Source organism: Hippoglossus stenolepis, chromosome 9, assembly GCF_022539355.2.
Source record: "Hippoglossus stenolepis isolate QCI-W04-F060 chromosome 9, HSTE1.2, whole genome shotgun sequence".
NCBI classification, from domain to species: domain Eukaryota; kingdom Metazoa; phylum Chordata; class Actinopteri; order Pleuronectiformes; family Pleuronectidae; genus Hippoglossus; species Hippoglossus stenolepis.
The window spans coordinates 22,417,059-22,436,526 of NC_061491.1; the positions used below are offsets into that span (position 1 = coordinate 22,417,059).

Here is a 19,468-nt window from a genome sequence, read left to right on the forward strand (position 1 = left end):
AAAGAGTATTTTTCTTTAAAACGTTTAACGACACAACCTCTTTAGGAAGGAAGTTTTAGAATGACGCAACAATGATTCACATCAAGCTGGAGCCAAAGCTGACGACTACTGATTCATCTACCTATCGGAACAAAATGCTGCAATCTAATAGAGGCCAACGTGTTTTTGTAAAACCTCCAAATGTTCATCTGACTATAATTCATGATTTAGCGACTGACACAACAACTGCGTACTTAATTTCACACATTCACCAAACCCAGTTCAGCCTTGTTCAGGTTTTAACTTTGTCTTGCTGCTTGAAAATAATGTTTAATAATGTTTAAATCAAATTTAAAATAGTTGCCAGGGAGTTTTCTGCCATTCATGTGACGCAAAATCCACTTTTCTATCAAAGACGAATAAAGAATGAAATATAATGCAGCTTTATTGGTCGAGTCGGTTTCAAAAGTCTAACAAATGTTTTCACAGATCCCCACATTTACAGCTCAATTCCAAATGGTGAAGAAAATGAAAAGACACGGGAGAATTAGTCTGTGTTTAAAGTTTCACTGAAGAACTGTTTTTCCATTACATCGTTTTTAAACAAGCACTTTCTGGTTATTAAAAAATAAGAAATTAAATAAACCACACGCTTTATTGTACAATAAAATAGTAAAGTATGTAAATGTGTTGGTCTCCACTCTGAGGTAAAGTTCGACCTTTGGAAAAGCTGTAAATTCTTTTAAATGCCCAGCTACTCACACTTGGCAGTGTACTTGTTGCCAGCGCTTGTTTATGGTCTTTGTGTTCAGTAAACAGTGGTGTTACTCTGCGCCGAGTCCCGGACTGCGTGACTGCACTGATATTCACACACCAATCATGGGCGCCTAATTGGTATAGCCCTTCGTTAATTAACGCACTGCATTGCAAATCTTTCACAGCCTTGCGCTCGCTATTTATTTTGTTCTGTCACTCGGCACATCAAACGGGCCGATCTGATATGAGCGTAATGGTCCATCTGAACGGCGGGACATGAATGACAGCATGTGTTGCTTTCCCCCCTTTGAAATCCCCTTTGGAGAGAAGCAGCGGCGAAAAATGCTCTTGGCACAAGTTTGTATCATAAAAGTTGAAAGCATTCCGCCCCGTCTTGGCCCGTAAGCACAATAATGTATGTGGAATGAGCGGCTGCGTAGCGGCATTGTTCGGAACCATCAGTACAACACAAACACCAGCGAGACAGCAGCTCGGAGCAGTCGGGACAAAAAACCTGGACTCGTGAGTCTTTACTGGTACGAACAGTTCTAGTTGGACGGCCGTAAAAACGTGTTATCTAATGTTGGCAGAGGAGAAATATCATTAACAAGGACACATTCAAAGTGCACTGGGCTTTTAGACTTTTTCTCCACTTTATTTGTAATGAATTCAGTATCACGGGGTCAGTTTCTTACTCATCCAGCAGTGAAAGACGAGTTTTCTGTTTGTGGAGCTCACAGCACGGGAGGATTTCATTGAACCACAACACAAGAGCGACATCTCTTTAAAGAATCAGGGTCAGTGATACTTTGGAAAATTCACGGACGTCACTTGGAGTTTTTGAGACGTAAACAGCGTCTGTTCTGTGGATCAGAGGAAATGAAGGTGAGTGTAACATGGAAAGCAGCAGGTGATGCTACACAGCAGCTCAGCAGGGTATGATACTAACTGCATTGAAACATTTAAAAGAAAAACAACACTTTTTAATTTTCCAATTCCACCTTTTCCCCGGTGATCAGATCCTAGATTTACATAACTCCTGATTTCCCTCCGAGGTTCTGCACAGTTGCGTTGTCACCTCCTGCTGGAGGCCGGGACCCCACTGCATCGTGTTGTGGACGGAGGTCAGTGTCTTTAAAGGGTCACGGTTCAATCCCCTTGACGTTTTGACACAACCTGGTGAGAGCTGGAAGTGGAGCTTCTCGTCTGCTGCTCACACATCTGCTCTTTTCATGTGAAATCGTGGCCTTGCTCCACACTCTGTGGAACTTTGGGTGTGAGAGAGGAGAATCTGAAAATAGATATAAACGCTTATTCTTTGATTTCTTTGATCTCTTCCAAGGAGGTTATGATTCTGTCTTTACACTAAAAAAAGATTACACGAAAACTACTGAACAGATTTTCTGAAACGTGGTGGAAGGGTGGGACACGGGCCAAGAAGGAACCCATTACGTGTTGGCCTGGAACCAGGAATCTTTTTCACTTTCTTTTTTAGACATTTTCACTACTTTCCCTGGGAATAATTCATGGATCTTGATGAAAAAAACCTGACATACTTAAAAGACTGATATCAATGACGGTGTAGTTTGTTGCAGATACAAGCAAATACATGAGTTGAGCAGATTTAAATGTGGTTTTGTAGGAATGTAATCTGAGACAATACAGATTCAGAAGAGAATCAATAGTTAATAAGTTTCTTTAATAGTTTTAGTTTTGTCCAAACGAACATGACGTGATAGCTTCAGAGTTTCAGGGGACTGATGCTCTACTGATGTAACTCTAGTTTTTAGATCCCCAAAAAATTAGTTATCTAACTTATAAACAACCACAAACAGGATGTACAATATTTTTATAGTATTATCACAGTGTGTAGATTACATATGTGCTGATAAGATGTGGAGACTGCACAGGATTTCCCACGACTGATATGCGCTGCACCTGCTCATTACTACAGTGTTTTACAGTGTTTTCAGTCACTAAGAGTGTCATAATGTTTCATTCTTTTACGGGTTAAACAATAATTGGCTTCACCAGCTGGAAGATGGAACACAATCTGTTACACTTCATTCAATCACGGGTTCAGATTTTATTGTGTTGGAAGAGAAACGTGGCTCCCAGACGCACCGTGTCTCTGCAGAAACTTAAAAAAGATTAAGCAAGGCAGAGAGTGGAGATGGAGAGAATTCCTCCAGGAGCTCCGTGTGTACAAGTGGACGAAATCTCAATCCATCGTGAATTGTTTTTATTTTCATCCTCCCGTCGTTAAAAGAGAGAAAAAAAAAAATGCTCCTGCACCGAGTTGGAAAGCGCTCAGGCCATTATCGAGCGCGGCATCCTGCTTCGGTTCAGCAGCTGGACAGAGCCCTGATGTGAAAGTCGTAGTTTGAACTCCAGCCAAGATGTTATTTGTTAATGGTGCTTCTCTAAATAACACAAACACCTTCACTCACGCAAACGGCTTTTTGGCCCACGATGATCTAATGATCACTCGCTGTCTGTGGCCGCTCACTACTGTGAACTCCCCAACCCAGGCGATGAGGCACGCAACCCTGCTCGTGTGCAGCCAGAGACCTGCTTCCCTGCGTGTGTGTGTGCGTGTGTGCGTGTGCGTGTGTGTGTGTGCGTGTGTGCGTGTGTGTGTGTGGACTGCAGCTTGTTTTGAAGGGCACAGATTGATGGTGACTTGTGGTTATCCAAACAAAACCTCACAGCAACCCTGAAAAGAACCTGTTGACCTGACGTGTACTGTTCATTACATCATTTATCATCTTTCATTTAAAAAAAAACAAACAACAGCTACGACACATCATCTCCTCAGGTTTTGACACATGGGGTTTTGTTTATTTAGAAGTTTGTAGTGTAAAGATTTATACTGTGACTTAGTATATTTTGTAATCTTTTGTTAAATACTGAGCCTGATGACTGGACAGTTGCTTTTCTTTATCTGTGGGTGTGTGAGGTCTCTTTGGGGGCAACAACTCAAACCTATGAGAACAACCATTTTATGGCATTTTTCATTTTTATACGATTTTCATCCAGAATGAGAAGGAAGGAAAGTTGCCAAGTCGGTTAATGGGATACGAATCCACACAGATGGAGACGAGAGAGGAGGAGTGAAGAGCTCGGTGCATGATGGGAAGTCCTCTGGCAGTTTAGTCTCACAGGAGAATAACCAGGGGGTGTTCACGCCTGAGCCGGACCTAAAAGCTTTATTCAAAAAAGAAAAGCTTTAAATCTGCTCTTAAATGTAGAGAGAGGGTTTCTGCCCCCTGGACCCAGACTGGGAGATGGTTCCACACCAGAGGAGCCGGATGGCTGAGGCCTCTCGTTCTACTGGTGGAGGCAGTTTGTGGAGCAACAGGACACTTTTTGACAGGACAGGGAACCAGTGTAAGGATCAAACAGGAGAAAAACGATCTCTTATCTTAGTTCCTGTCAATATTCCTGCTGCTGCATTATGGGTAAACGGAAGTTAAAGGACGAGGCTGTCGATGTTCTATGTTTCTCGTATTGTCAAGAAATCTGATGAAAGGAACAAAACCAGCAAGCTGACTCAATCCTGTCTGAGCTACTCATCCCCAAGATGAAGACAAACATATTTAAAGAGTAAAATTAGAAGTTATTAATCAAATAAAAATCATTTAAAAAAGCTAAATCATTTCAGAAAATCTTTTATTTCTCAAACAAGAATAAATGTACATGAGTTGGACTATTTTCAGCAGCGGATTAATACACATCCGGTGCTTTATGGAGCTTGTGGGATTTCATTTAAAAGATGTTCATCGTGATGGAGAAACACGTCATTTTATCGCAACCCCTCCACCAGGGAACCACCGGGTTCTCAGCCATGTGCGAAAGAATCTCAGTGAGAAGCAGCAGAAAGTATTCGAGGCATGCTGCTGGAGTTCAGCGTCGCCCTCTTCAAAGCAACGCTGTTAGGTGGCGCGACGTCCCCCTTTGCCCCTCGGGTCTCGGGCGGGAGAAAAGGTTGGGGTTAGGAACGACCCTCTCCTGGGACTGAAGGCATCAACAACACATTCATGTTCCGCTATTTATCAATCGCTGTATTCATCTTCCTTGTTTTTCCCATTCACAGCGACACCAGGTTGGACGCGACACCAGCCCCTGGGAAGGTCAGGGAAACCCCACACACACGCACACACACACACACACATCGACACACACACACATCATAGAGTTGTCCTCCTGAAAGAGATCAAAGATGCCATTGGTCAGGGAAGAAGACAAAGGGTTAGCTGAGGAGGTTGGCAGCTCAGTTAGCATCCTGAGTGTCTACTTTCACAGCCCTTTGACATTTCAGACAGATTCCACCGCTGAATGTTAACATCTTATTAACGGGCGGAACAGGCCGGAGAAGCGTCTCCTCAGAGCTCAGCAGTCAAGTTAAATGTACGTTTCTCCGGCATAAATCACTTTAAAGCAGCGTTTTTAGTGTAAGTTCTGCCTCGCGGTGGCGTTTAGGTCAATTACACATCGAACAAATGTCCACACTAATCTCCTTGTTGCCAAATTAAAAGGGCGAGTTTTAAAAAATGTCTGGAAAAGTAATTCATCCTGCCGGTGTTTGAAGTCGTCTGGCACATGGCGGGTGACGATTAATTGTCCCCCAAAGAGTTAATTGATGGAGAGGAGAAAACCTTGGGGAGGGAAAAGTTCAGTTTTTTTTTTTACCTCCCTGTCCTGTTTGAAGGAGATGTGAGTTGGCAGTGCAGGAGAGGCTTGAAGATTAATGTTGCAAAAGGGGGCTCTGACAGCCTTTCCGCTGGTTGCGGTTCTCTTGGGTGGCCCGATTGGTCTTGGATGTCACTTTTGCTACTTAATCTTGTGTATGTGAACCAGGCTGATTCAGAGGGGCTGGGGGGGGGATGTCCGCTGGGCAGCAACAGGAGAGACACGCTGAGGACAGAGCAACAGTGTCACTCCCTCAACCTCCAGCAGCTCACTTCTCTATTCTGTCCAGGTACAAAACAAACAGGGTCAGTGTGAGGAAGTGTGAAATGAAGTTTCTTCATTTGAATTTGTTGTTTTTAACATTTGAAAAGATTTTACGCTTACAGTTAAGAAATGATATTCAGTTTTATTGTTGACACGATCAACAGGTTATTGATGATTATTTAGATCAGGAATCAGTTCGATAAATCATATAAATAACCTGCAAAATATAAGAAATAACACTTCACTGGTTTATCGTGATTTAAATATACTGCATCCAGTTAAGTTACATTATTACTAATCAGTATCGGAGGAAATTTAAAGAAAATGAACATAAAATAAAAATAAGAAAGTAAAAGTATCTATAAAAGTATAGTATAGTACTTGAGTTAATGTACTTCCATCTTCAGTCTCGTTATTAGTCTCAGTCCTGGTGAAATGTTTTAAACTGATGCAGCAGACGTACAGAATCATTTTAGAAGGAATGAAGCATCAGTGTAAACATCACGTTATTATTCACTGCAGCTTCAATAAAGAGATGAATACAGAATATACAGTTCATGTTTTCAAACTTAAAGGTGAAGGCCCTGAAAACTTGCTTTTTTCACTCAGCTACTTACGACATATGAGGCCCAGAGAGAAAAGTTAAACAAAAACTAAAACAGAATATATGAATAACATAAACGAAAGTAAAACTAAGATAAAAGTGAAACAAACTAAAAAACCTCGCCTCTCAGGGCCTCTTCCATATCGATGGGGTGTGTAGTTATTTCTCAAGAGAGAAAGTGGGAGGAACTGAGATGGAAAAAGATGATGTCACAAATGTCCGTGCACTAATAATCAATATTTAAACCTGGAGCGAATCAAAAGATGTCAATATTTAAATCAAAATCTGATTGGTCGATTGTTTTTTGTAACTTTCTAATTAAATCAACTCTGACACTGATGATCAGCAAGTTTGTCACTTTCAATAAAACACAACCACGGATGTTTAACATTTATTGTTGCAATGGTTATATTCTTAATTAAATTAAATGTAAGGGTTAAATAGGGTTTAAATCTATCAATGACATTCAGATTTCAAATCCAGGGGACTATTTAAAGTTCAGAAGTTTCAGATTCAAAGTTAAGAAGTAATAAAATAGAAGATATTTCATGGTGACAGTATTTTCCCTTTTGGACAGAACAGTATCTGGCAGGAGGCTGATGCTCCTCAGGGTGAACTGGTTGTGAGCGGTTGTCTGTCAGTGACTCAGCCGCTGGCAGGTGAGCTGAGTGGACATATCTTCTCGCTCCGGGTTTCTCCTGCTGGATAATCTTGTTAGAGGATGTTTAGGCTCAGTCCTCAGAACGACAGTAAACAGAGAGGAGGCGCTGCCACGTGACGTCGTTCTGAGAATCACAGAAGAGCCGACTTCATGTGGACACGGTTTCTGTGAAGCCGCCGTTTTATTATAACTGGAACTTCATCGCTTTTTCATGAAAAGGCTTTTTTAAAAAAAGCATAATAATAAGAATCCCTGTTGTTAATGTGGAAATAACGTCACTCAGGTTTATAAATACCACACACGAGTACACACACTGTAAAACACTGGTGACTGTAGAAGTGTTGAAGGACCGTGAACTGCCGGACTCAGAACTTGACCAATCGAGCTGCTAACGTCTCTAAGCCAATCTAAACTGGTCTCTGTCTTGACCTTTCTGACATTTAACCCTAATCCTCCACACCTTAAACACTATTTCTGGCCGCAGCTTATTGCCGCTATCCAGCCCATGTTTGTCTGCAGCCGACGGCTCCGGCCGAGCTGAATCATCCGAGCTGCTGCCTTCACCTTTCTCCTGTTTTCATTCTCCTCTCGCGTCCCATTTGCAGTTTCCTGCGTGAGTCAGGCCGCGTGTCATCATCGCCGCCGGGGCAACGTTAAATCTGCACTCGACCCAGATATGGCCCCCCGGTAGTGATGAAACCGCTCGGTGCCAAAACTTTGGTAAAACACAGGTGTTCTCTCTCTCTGCGCAGCGGCCGTGTTTACGAGATCGGCCCCGTGAACGACTCACTTTTTTTCGCTTTCACACGGAACGTTTGTATTTTGAGAGCTGCAAGCTGCCCACATAGTGTCGTCACTGGAGCTGCTTTCCCCGTAAACTGTTTGGATTCTATGAGCTAATCCACCTACAGCGTTTGGCCCGGGGCCACGCAGCCCAGCAAACAGACCGTGGAGCATCAAGAGCAGAACGTTTAGAGGTGAAATTCAAATATTTACTACATATTAGAGACTCATTAATCAGCTTCTTACGAAACGTTCACCGCGTTTGGCTCAGTATCAGAGGCCGAGGCTCGTAGAAACCAACCGTCACTTGTGTTGTGTTGTTCCAAAACAGAGTCACTTGGGGGCAAAGTTGTAAATTGAGTTTGTCTCAAAGAAAACATGGATCTGTTCCTCCTGATGCTTCCACTTGCTGTTGCTATGGCGTCAAAGCCTGAGCACCTTCTCACAGAGCAGCCAAACCACAGCTGGACTCTGCACACGTGCATCGTGCTGACCCTCCTGCAGAGAGAGGCAGTGCACGTCACAGCGCTCGTCTTGGTCGGTCGCTGTTTTTCCCCGACACGTAAATTCTACAAACAGGACGCTCAAGGAGTCGTGTCTGTCTGTCTTCAAAGACTTATGACAAGAGAGAGTCACCAGTAAAAAGCAAAAAGTCTGATGGCCATCAGTGGGACGGGGACTCTAGTAAACGGACCGCTCGAGTCTAGACCGCTCGAGACGGGCATTTTAAGGTCACACTCATAAAAGTCCCATAGACACAGTTTCTGGGACGAGCCAGGCCGGGGATCACCTGCACAGACGGGCGAGGAGCCGCCGCACAGCGAGCTGCTGCTGCTGCCGGAGAGAGACAGCTATCGTGAATCCGGCTCAGGGTCACATGACTCACAGTGTGTGTGTGTGTGGTAGGTGGGTACAGAGGGCCGGCCGCTCGTCCTCACAACATCCACTGCAACGTGACAGAGGTGTCATCACACTGAAGGAATTCAAATAGAGGAGAAGAAGAAGAATCGCCCGCTGGGCTTTTGTTTTGGGCCGCGAGAACAAATCTGCCAGTGGATTGGAGGACGTTGAAAAGAGGATTTTTTAAATAGTCCCCCATATTTTGACTCAAACATGCAACAGATCCTCCAGTGGCCACCACTAATTGACCTTTTGAAGGAATGCAACGCCTTCTCCGTGACTGACATTTGCTTTTAGCGGCTCCTGTGGGATGGGGCGGTGGGCCGGTGGAAGGCGATAGCGGGGGAGATCCTCTGGAGATAAACCGCCGTGCCCCCTGTCCCTCAGACAACAAAGAAAGTGAGTGATGTTTGTCTGAAAACCAAGAGCCGCGATCCCTCTTGTTTTGATGTGTGGGCCACCTGGGATGCGGGTCTCCATCAGCACTCGGGCCGAGGAGAGAGGAAGAGAAACGGGACTCACACAGATCTCGTCCCCAGGACAAACAATCTGAGTGACAAGCCTGCTGGAATCCCACGGAAGTCACCCAACAGGACCAGGCAGGAAAAACAAGAGGCGTTTAGGTGGCCACAAAGGGCCCGAGCAGAATTGCACGGCATGGTTTCCACAATTTAATGAGGACAAAGGTTTGAGCGATTTGAGATCTTAGACAAACGCAGGATCCAAACAAGGATCATATCAAATGTGTCTTGTTTCAAACTCACAAAGAGTTAAAAGATGTTTCAGAGACAAAACTGAAAACAAAAACATTCCTCAATTAAAAAACTCACAAGTTGGAAAGTTTTCATCTCATATAGTTACAAGTTACTTTAAAGATACAAAATAAATGTCAGAGATATTAGCTCATGCAATGTGATTACTTCGTTAAAGACAGAACTACACACAGCAGTATATAAAATAGTAACTACAACATAAACTACTTCATTAGTTAATTCTAACTTTACTTAAGTAAAGTAGCTGAATACTTTGTTCCATCGCTGTTTGAAAGCAGAAATGTTATATTTCTTTGTAATGTATAAGAACTAGTGATCAACACATGAAGCACAGTCTAAGTTCACAGCAGTAAATAATTCATCATCATGTCATAATGTTTTTATTTCTCTAATGTAGGAGCAGAACAATAAATAAAAACTACACATAAAGACAGAGACTGTACCTGTGAAACTTCCCGTTGGCTCAGATTCACCTGCTGTGCTTCAGGTTTCAGAAATGTTCTGACTCCATCTCACAGGTTCCAGTTGAAAATGAGAAACTCTTCCTCACAGAGAGTGAACCAGGTCTTCTGGGTCCAAACAGGACTGATTGGAAAGAACTGACAACCTGGTCAGTGTCCAATTCTCTCAATTTCCACTTGTAATTAACTTTAAAACATCCAGACTAATTTAATAAACTTGAATGTGCTGGTGTGTCATGGCCTTTAAATCAGATCGAATGAGACTGCAGGGACAAATAAATAAACCTCCGGTGAACCGGGTTATTATTAAGAGATAAACTCAAGTTAAAAGAAAAGAACAACAACTAAGAAACAGAAAGTTGAGCATTAATCAGTGGTGATAATGACTGTGGCAGGTCGCTGGAACCCTTTACCATTCAATCATCAGGGTCATTAGTTTTACAGCTTCACCACAAACCTGCAGGTTCACGTGTGAGACAGGAAGGATTCCACTGCTGTTAGATTCAACACACACACACACACACACACACACACACACACACACACACACACACACACACACACACACACACACACACACACACACACACACACACACACACAGTTTCTGTTAAGGGACCAGACTGTTGATGAAGGGAGATGAAAGTGAGATGATTTTATTCGCTGTGGTGAGAAGAACTGAGGCCTTAATAAAAGTCACAGATATTTTTACTGGATTGTTACTGGACCTTGTTCGTCGTGGCCCAGTTACACCAGGTCTCTCACGTCTTCAGTTTGCTGGTTGATCTAAATAAAACTAAATATGGAGAGACACCGGTTAAAATGTCAACTCCTTGAAATAATCGTCTCACTTATCTGAAGCTGATTATTTGGTCCAGGGAAGATTTCCTCTCTATCTACGTCGCATTGACCTTTTCCAACATTCCCATTTGTTTTTTAAAGGAGTGTGTGTGGGAGTCGTGAAGGAGATTGTTAAAACAAAGAGGAAACACCTCCTGATGAACCCACAGGTCCGGTCTAATACCTGACTCTTATCTCTCTGTCACACACACACACACACGTAACCTGAGTGAAAGCAGCATCACGGCTGATTTCTGTGCTGTGTCACTGTCTGAGGGTCCTGAGGAGGAGAGCAGCCCCTCGCTGTGAGGGGAATGTGGGGTGTCCCGCGTGGGGCACCGGCTGTGGGAGGCAGCGCAGGGGTACGAGGCCCAGATGGATATCTGGGCAACATCTGTTCCACCTCCTAGCAGGCTCTTATCAGCAGAAATGCTGCCACACACACTGGACAGAGAGAAATGGGCATTCTTTGCAGAGTTTAAGAAAACATGTCGGCTTTTTGTTTGTCTTGTAAACAGAAGTTAGGTTCCCCGTCAGGTCGCGCATTTGCATTTCACAAAGCTCATTTTGTTTTGTGTCATTGGGATTTGTTCTCACGTCTGGTGCTTCGTTATACTGAGAGTGACACACGTTTTAAAATCCCCAGAAGATTTAACTTTATATCAGTTAAAAACAAAAACGGTAATAATTTTTACAGATCATTTTACTGATTTGTAGTCTGAACAGCTAAAACTGCAAATGTTCGAATGTAGAAATCATCCTTAAATCTGTCAGATAACATGTTTGACTTGCGACTGCTCGTACTTCACTGTTTATGAGCATTGTTCTTGGCAAACAGACTGTATGTGGATTTATCAAATACTGTATATTACTTTATATTAATATCAAACAGCTACTAGTTAACTGTATCGCAGGAGAAAAGTGTGAGGATAATATCTCAATCCCATCTGGCTTCTTTCATTATTTACATTCTGATGCAAAACCATGAGTGTTGATAGTTTGAAATTAAAGTTTGAATCCAATCCACAACTATCTGCAGATTTTCCTGTGTTCATAAACTTTGATGTGCAACCGAGCCGTAAGTGAAAAGGCGACTGATCATGACTTTAATGCAGAAAGTCAAACGACCCCCCGATGGAGACGGTAGCTTTCCACGTCAGATTACTGTTGGCAGGTCTTCTCTCTGCTGCGGGCTCCGAGTTCAGCTTCTTTATCTAAATTGCATTTTTTCATGTTTCATCCCTTTGTTACAAATCACACCTTCACTTTATATCACTGCCAACAATTAGGCTTGTCATAGTTTCTCAGATTTGAGATTAGAGCTGTCTTCCCTGCCTTCCGGGCAGCCATTAATTACCGTTCACTTCAGTCAATTATGAAAATCAACTTGCTCAGACTTGAGGTTTCTACAGACACCGTATCCATCACAGTAAACATCGGGTCTGCTCTACTGTTTCTCGGTAAAGCAACCGTGAGCAGACTGATTAGAGAAGTCTGGACTGGATTACCACACAGTGTCAACAAGATAACTTTGCAGCTTCTTGTCTGTGAGACACACACGCCAACAAGAACGAGAGGAAAAAAAACACTCTGCAGCCAGACACCAGCAATTATACAGGTAGAGCAGGTAAAGGTTGAGTGTGGTGGGAGGAAAGGACGGACTGCATCTCCCTCGCAGGAATAAAATCAACGGTACAGACAGAAAGAGAGAGTGAGGAGGACAGAGAGAGGACCCCCGTCTCTCCCTCTTTCCTCCTGGGAGGGCTGCTTCGCTGAGGTTCTGGCCTCTTCCCTTCCCCTGGGCACTCTGGATGCCCATGCTGAGGGAGGGCTGCTTTGGCGTGACCAAAGGGAAGCAGAGCGAGCAAGGGGAGAGACAGAGAAATGGAGAGAACCAGCGAGAGGGAGAGAAAACAGTAAGGAGAGGAAGATAGAAAACAGAGAGAAAGTGAGAGCGACAGGAAGAGAAAAAAGAAAAAGAAAAGGGGAGTGAGACAAGCGCAGCAGTCCATGGTTTGTCTCAGGGCTGCAGCAGCTTCCAGAGCTGGTGTGCAGCAGACTGAGGAGAAGCACGTCTGCCCCAGAGGCAGAGACTGGAAAACAGGATCAAAGAGTCGCCTGGGCAACCTGCATGACACACATTGTATTAAAGCCACACGGTTAATTTGAAAGAGAGGGAAGAAGGGCAGGAGGAGAAGAAAAGGGGAGGCAGAGGTAACACAGAGTCGGGGATATTTATCAGGAACTCCTGTCTCACTCAGTTAACTTTCCACTCCAAACTTTCTTCAGCTGCTCCACTTTGACTTTGAGCGAAAAAAACTAAACAAAAAACCCCTCAACAACCTTTGACTCGACCTCCACTGGATCATCTGCGTTTCCTCTATTATCTTCCAGCGTCTCAGATTTCCTCAGGTCACCTTAAATCACAAATCACAGACATTGTGAAGAAAATGTTTCCAGAGACGACGGCAGACATTGGACTCATCACACATTTCACACAGATACACGAAGGGGCGGAAATTTACTGAAAACAAAAACCTAGAAACACATTCATACCTGGTCTGAAGCAATGTCCACACACACAAACAGGTGACACACAACAAAGACACGTTACACTGTTCAGTCGTTGTTGTGTGACGTCAGACAATATCCTGTACTATACTGTATTCTATAGGTTTACATATAAAAGGAAAGAGACATTCACTGTGACACAGAGAAATATTTATGATGTCACTACAAGATTTGAACATGTGAATAACAACTGAGACAATATTTTAGTTTTTAAAACTTTAATTGTCATTTTAGACAAAAGTCATGATTGAAAAAACAAAAGCAAACAGAAAATACAGCCCCCGCCCGCATAAAAGACTGCAGTGAATGTTTAAAACTTGTGTGTTTGTCAGAGGATGATATGCAGAGTCTAACATTGGTATAATCCCTCATGGTCTCATAGATTTATTTTGCATTTGATCAAAAGAATGCACCATTTTCATTTTTATTGTAAAAAAAAAAAACTACCTTCCAGATCTCTGGTCAGGTACAAAAAAAACAGATTAAATCTAAAATCCTGATGAAACACTGAAGAAAACAACAGAAACAGAAATGAATGCAGGGGGAGGAGGAGGAGGAGGAGGAAGAGGAAGAGGAGGAGGAGGAGGAGGAAGAGGAGGAGGAGGAGGAGGAGGAGGAGGAGGAGGAGGAGGAGGAGTGAACGTCCTGGGAACAGCCACACACCTGTGGCACCATGAATAGGACCCATCTGAGATGTTTGGAGACCACATGAGGCCTGAAGACGGCATCTGGGATGAAACCCCCCCCCCCCGAGCAGTAACGGAGCGCGGGAGGGACAGTGTTGGTTGGAGCGGGCTGGGGATGAGATGGGGGTCCACGATCAACAGCAGACAGGGAGGGGTCTTCACAGACAGTTGGAAGGCATTAGGGTGTCGGACAGGGACTTGTCAGATGCAGCTGTTGCTGCGGCTGATTGATAGAGTTTGTATTGCAGCCTGACGGGGGACTGGACTGGAGTCAGCGTTGAGAGGGATCATGTCAAATTCAGAAGGAAAAAAAAACAAACAAATAAAGTAGAAAAACACTAACATGAAATATTTTCTAAACACTGAATCGAAATCCGTCACATTTCTCAGCCCGGTGAATCATCGCTGCTGTTTCTATTTGATTTTGGTCTTTGATTTGAAAGAATTCATAAGTGTGGTGAGAGATATAAAACATCTGATCAGGTTAACATACAGAGCTATAAAATATACCCTACGCTGCACATTTATAAAAAGCATTCAGACTCTCGTCTCCATAAAGTCACTGAGCACTTAGTCACATGATAAGTAGTAGTTGTGTTTGGCGGCACAGGAGGGTACACAGCAGTTACTCGTTTGCATGTACATAATACTCCATGAGATACTCAAGACTACACTATTCAGATTAGATACGCGGATATGGCGTGACACATCGATATGTAACTACCGTACATAACACAAGGCTTCGAACTACGCGGCCCGATCACACCACCACATTCGTTTTACTGAGTCAGAGGGAGACGCACACCTGAGCTCACACAGCACGTCGCACAGGAAAGAAAACCAACCGTGTCCACACACACATTCTGGAAAGGAATTAGTGGAGACTTTAAACATATCTACAGACAACCTGGCCTCCGCTACGTGAGTGACAGTGTGTGTGTGTGTGTGTGTGTTAGTGTTCATTGATATCGACTACAAGGAATGACAAAGGTCCCAGATGCCACTTAATCACAATGGCACAGACAGTAGTAAACAATATTTCCATTTGTGGAAAAGTTCGAGGACTTTTCTTGACTTTACGTCGGGTGGATTCAACAGCAGCTCTCCTCTCAGGTTGTGTCGCGCCCGGCTGTCGCACACTCTTCCAATTTGAAACCGTGAGGCCGCAGTGAAGGGAGGATAACATACAATATACATCTTCGGTAGAGTGGCCCACATCCGCTGTGTTTTCCTGTGTACATGGTTGTGTCTGTGCATGAGTGTGTGACCGAGGGCGCCAGCAGGATGTGGCGTTTGTTAGCCGTTAGCAACTAATGTCTCTGCATTAGCAGCGTTAGCATCATATCCTTGCAGGCTCAGTGTCTTTGTCCTCCAGCAGGCTAATGAACTGACTGAAGCTCTCCTTCACCGCCTCCATGTTGTCGGTGGAGCTGCCGTCCAGGATCCAGCGCTTCCCTCGGGCCAGCGGCTCCAGCTCAAAGTATTTCTTGATCTGTTCGGCAAACACAAAGAAAGTGATCAGTTCAAATATTCAGGGTCACTCCAGACATTTAGACAGGATCACATTTAGTGACTCGAACGGTGCTCAGTGGATATCAAACCTCTGCCAAGGCCCAACAGTTACCTTATGAAACCACATGTAACTCCGCTAGATACAGATGTTTAAGATCAGTCCCCTTAATATGCCGGATTCGTTTCATCAAGATCCATAAATTACTTCCTGGCAAATTGGTGTAAATGTTCTGGAATGCATAAGAAAGTGAAAAACAAAAGAAATTCCTGGATCTGCATCATTGTCCAGAGCCAAAATCCAATGAGTTATTTTCCATGCGCCATCCTTCCACCAAGTTTCAGGGAAACGGTCGTAGCTTGTGCGTGTTCTCACTAAAGAACCAAACAAACCACGGACAGAGGTGGTCTGAGGTTATTAATCCTGATAATAGGTCCAGTTTTCAGTGCATTGTCCATGTGCTATTACACCACCATGTACATTTTTCAGATCTCCAACAAACATTATACCGGTTGATTTAAGTCCTCACCTATTATCTTGTGCTTTCTGAGCAGGGTTGAAAACACGGTAAAGCTTTTGTATGATTTTAGATCAACAACCATCTTATGATTCAGAGAGACAACCAGAAAACTCCTGGTTCACATGTTGCATTTAAGTTCTCAGAGAACACACTTTGTCCTGAGAAGCCAAGAACATTAAAAAAGGAAAAAAAAGGAAGATCCTCGTGTATCATCCCTGTCGCTGTTCAAGTAGTTTTCCATGCACAAAATGTTTTCTTCACAAAGTAACAAATACACAATCGTTTACACACAAAGGCACAGAGGGGAAAACCAAACACAGTAACATAAATATGAAACTACATGAAATTAAACAGTCTCCCTCTGAGAAATACGTTGGGAACTGATTATAAAGCTCATGTGTTCATCAGTGGGGGTGTGGTGAAGTTTGGGTGGGGGACCAGAACCAGCTGCTCGGTAAAAACAAAAACCTCTGAAGCTGCTGCAGGTTGTGAGGCTTTCTGATGTGAGAGCAATGGAAGCAATTTGGTTTGGCCGACGTGGACGAAGTTCAGCCGTCGCCTCCTGCTTGTCTGATCGGGACTGAACGATATCAAAGACGTGTTCTGACGACAGCTCAGAGAAAATTTAATACGACTAATGTCACTGATGCAATGAAAACACAATATTCCTTCATGTGTACATCATTCATTAATTTATTCAGTTTCACAATCACACATGTGCTGTGCTTCTAAAGAAATGTGTCAATCAGATGAATCAGGTAACACGACCAGCGAATTATTACCAAATTATCAGGACGTAGATTAAAAAGACATTAAAATCTAAAGATCTAAAGAATTCAAAGATCTTGACAATTAATTGTGTGGTTTTTACATTGAGTTTAAAGGAAACAAACAGCGGAGGTGGAAGAAAAGACATGATTTTACTCACAATCTGTTTAGCGCTCAGATAGTATTTCTACATATTTATGCAAATATACAACAGACCTGACTGAACAGATCAACGCTGTGTATTCTGAAAAGCAACACAACCAGACAAATGGAGGCGCACACTCCCTGTAAACACCACCAAACCCACACAGGTGCCTGTCACACAGTCAAATGACTTTTCAACTTCAAGTGAAATTGCTTTTGTCTAGACCGTGCTGCGCTGTCTAGCTGTGCCATGGTGTGTGGCATGAAGAGGATGGGGAGGAGGAGGAGGAGGAGGAGGAGGAGGAGGGGGTACTCTTTGTGTCTGCTCAAATCCAGCCAGCCATGCCAGCGAGTGGGAGAGTGAGCGCCGTCTCTGCCCCCCTGAGCCGAGTCTCTGTCCGGGTGTAATGTGAGTTTAATGACAGATTAAGTCACCTCAGCCGCGTTTGGCTCAGAGGCCTGGCTAGAAAGCCGAGCGGACCCAAACAGTGTTAACAAATCTGTCTGGGTAACTTGAGCTGCCCTAGTCCAGGCTCTAGCCCCAGACCTAGACTGCAGACGATGCGGCTGGCTGCCTGTCTGGCTGGCTGGCTCACTTGTCCGCCTGTAGCCAAGGCCCTCTTCTGGAAGACTCTGGCCCCTGCACTGGCAGACAATCAAAAGGCCAGCAGTGACCTCTGTGCAAGTGCAGACAGGCTCAAGCTTCTCTCACTTCCCTCTTTGCCTCACAGGCCAGCAGAACACACCCAGGGGCATCTCGCTGTGTGGCTAATGCCTCCTTCTAGGCAACAGACAACTGATCTCGCCAACCAGACCAGACGACCTATTAGGTTTTTAGTGCAGCTTTACAGTTGTGCACTCATGATAACACATGATATACCACAGAATCCCACATACACTGTACTGAACACCTCGTTGGTATGAACACCTTTATACGTGCTGCATTTCACCGACAGAGAAGATCAAATCCCAAAATTTTAATAACACAACAGGCGGACAGGACACATCCCCGACAACCCTGTCGCAGTGTGACACGGCTGAAGGAACCCCATGACCCGACGGTCGGGTGCATCCACACGGGCAGTCGACAGTGTGGCCCAAACCAGTTTCTCTGAGATTAAGTCCTCCTAAGCACACTTATGCTTGCTTAAGGAATTGCGTGAGGCAGTGGGAAGGGTAAGCCACACAAGACGTGGGTTGCCAGATGGCTCCTAGGATGACCACTGGGTCATCCAGTCTAGCTTCTTCTAGGTCATACAGACCAGGGGCCTCACCTTGTGCATACAGGAGAAAGCGGCTTATAGATGCAGAAGGGTGTCAAAAAAATCTTGAGTCACCTGTGTCTGTGTCAACTGTATTCCCACTGCTGGAATCCAGCCATGTCAGCCACTGGGGTTTACTGTTGAGGGGAGAGTCATAAAACTCAGGAAAGCAGACCCCTTTGGCAACAGGCCTAAATAGTTACAATGACTATTTGTACAGAGGGACTGAGAACTATAGCTTAGCCTGGATATTATAAGTATTCTTATTAAAGATAAGTATATCTCATCCTGTTTTAAGAGTGAGAGATTAAAATGAGATTTATTACTAATTTGTGTAAGGTGGAGGAGTGATCAATGCCTCCTACAGACTTAAAACAGCCATTGTTACCTGTTTGTATGTTTTGGCAGATTAGCAAACCCTCAAAGTAAAAACTAAAGTAAAAGTGCATCTGTTTAGGTTTAATTCAAGATCTGATATACTACACATATGTGCAGAATTATGCAGGAGGCTTGGTAAGTGTGTACGACTGCTGCCAAGCCAAGTGCCGCAGGGAGAGCCGGCATTGTAGCAACATAGTTTTACTGTGTGAATTCCTGTAGGTCACTGGTGAGAAATATTAATCATGAGACAAATGCCTTCTCCACTGGAGGCCAACCAATATGGATTTTTGGGTCAGATGCCAATAATATGATGATATTAGGGAGTATAAAAACGTCCTATACCGATGTGTGTGTGTGTGTGTGTGTATATATATCATTATATATAATGAGTCCTCAAATGTCGTTATCAGACATTTATGACAAAGAACTATTTTACATTTTAACTATAAACTTTATTATAAATAAATGATATCAAATATATAGAACTTGAATTAAGAAAATAAACAATTTCTTTACATAAAACATAAATGTACATCTTTTCAGCATTGTTTAATCTAGAAAATTAAAAGAATTCAGTAAATCTAAACACATACTATAAAGTCTGTGAGAGGATCATATTGGCAGATGTTATCAGCCAACCAATAAACCTATCAGGAGCTATTGTGGAGAAGTTTGTCAGGGTGGGACTGTGTCTATAAAGGAATTTCTAGGTACAGTTCTTTAATCGCTATGGGAAATCCAAAAGGACTGAACGTTTCCGACAGAAAGACTATTAAAAGAGACAATTCAGCAATTACTTTTTGGATAATGAGATAGAAAAAAAGTATTTTCATTGAAGACGCATCATTAGGGTTTGACAATTTGTGACCCAGTGTCTGCAGGGAGTGGCTGGACATTTAGTCAGCTAAGCTTA

General features: G+C 43.5%; 1 protein-coding gene across 2 annotated transcripts in view; it reads right to left on the reverse strand.

The window, feature by feature from the left end:
* Nucleotides 1-13,829: 13,829 nt before the first annotated feature.
* Nucleotides 13,830-19,468, reverse strand: part of arl15a (ADP-ribosylation factor-like 15a) — an 89,706-nt gene continuing 84,067 nt past the window's right edge. For both annotated transcript variants that reach the window (XM_035165146.2, XM_035165145.2), the window contains exon 5: nt 13,830-15,462. In XM_035165146.2, the coding sequence (XP_035021037.1) occupies nt 15,310-15,462 (153 nt within the window). In that variant the 3' untranslated portion in view covers nt 13,830-15,309. The remainder of the gene's footprint in view (nt 15,463-19,468) is intronic.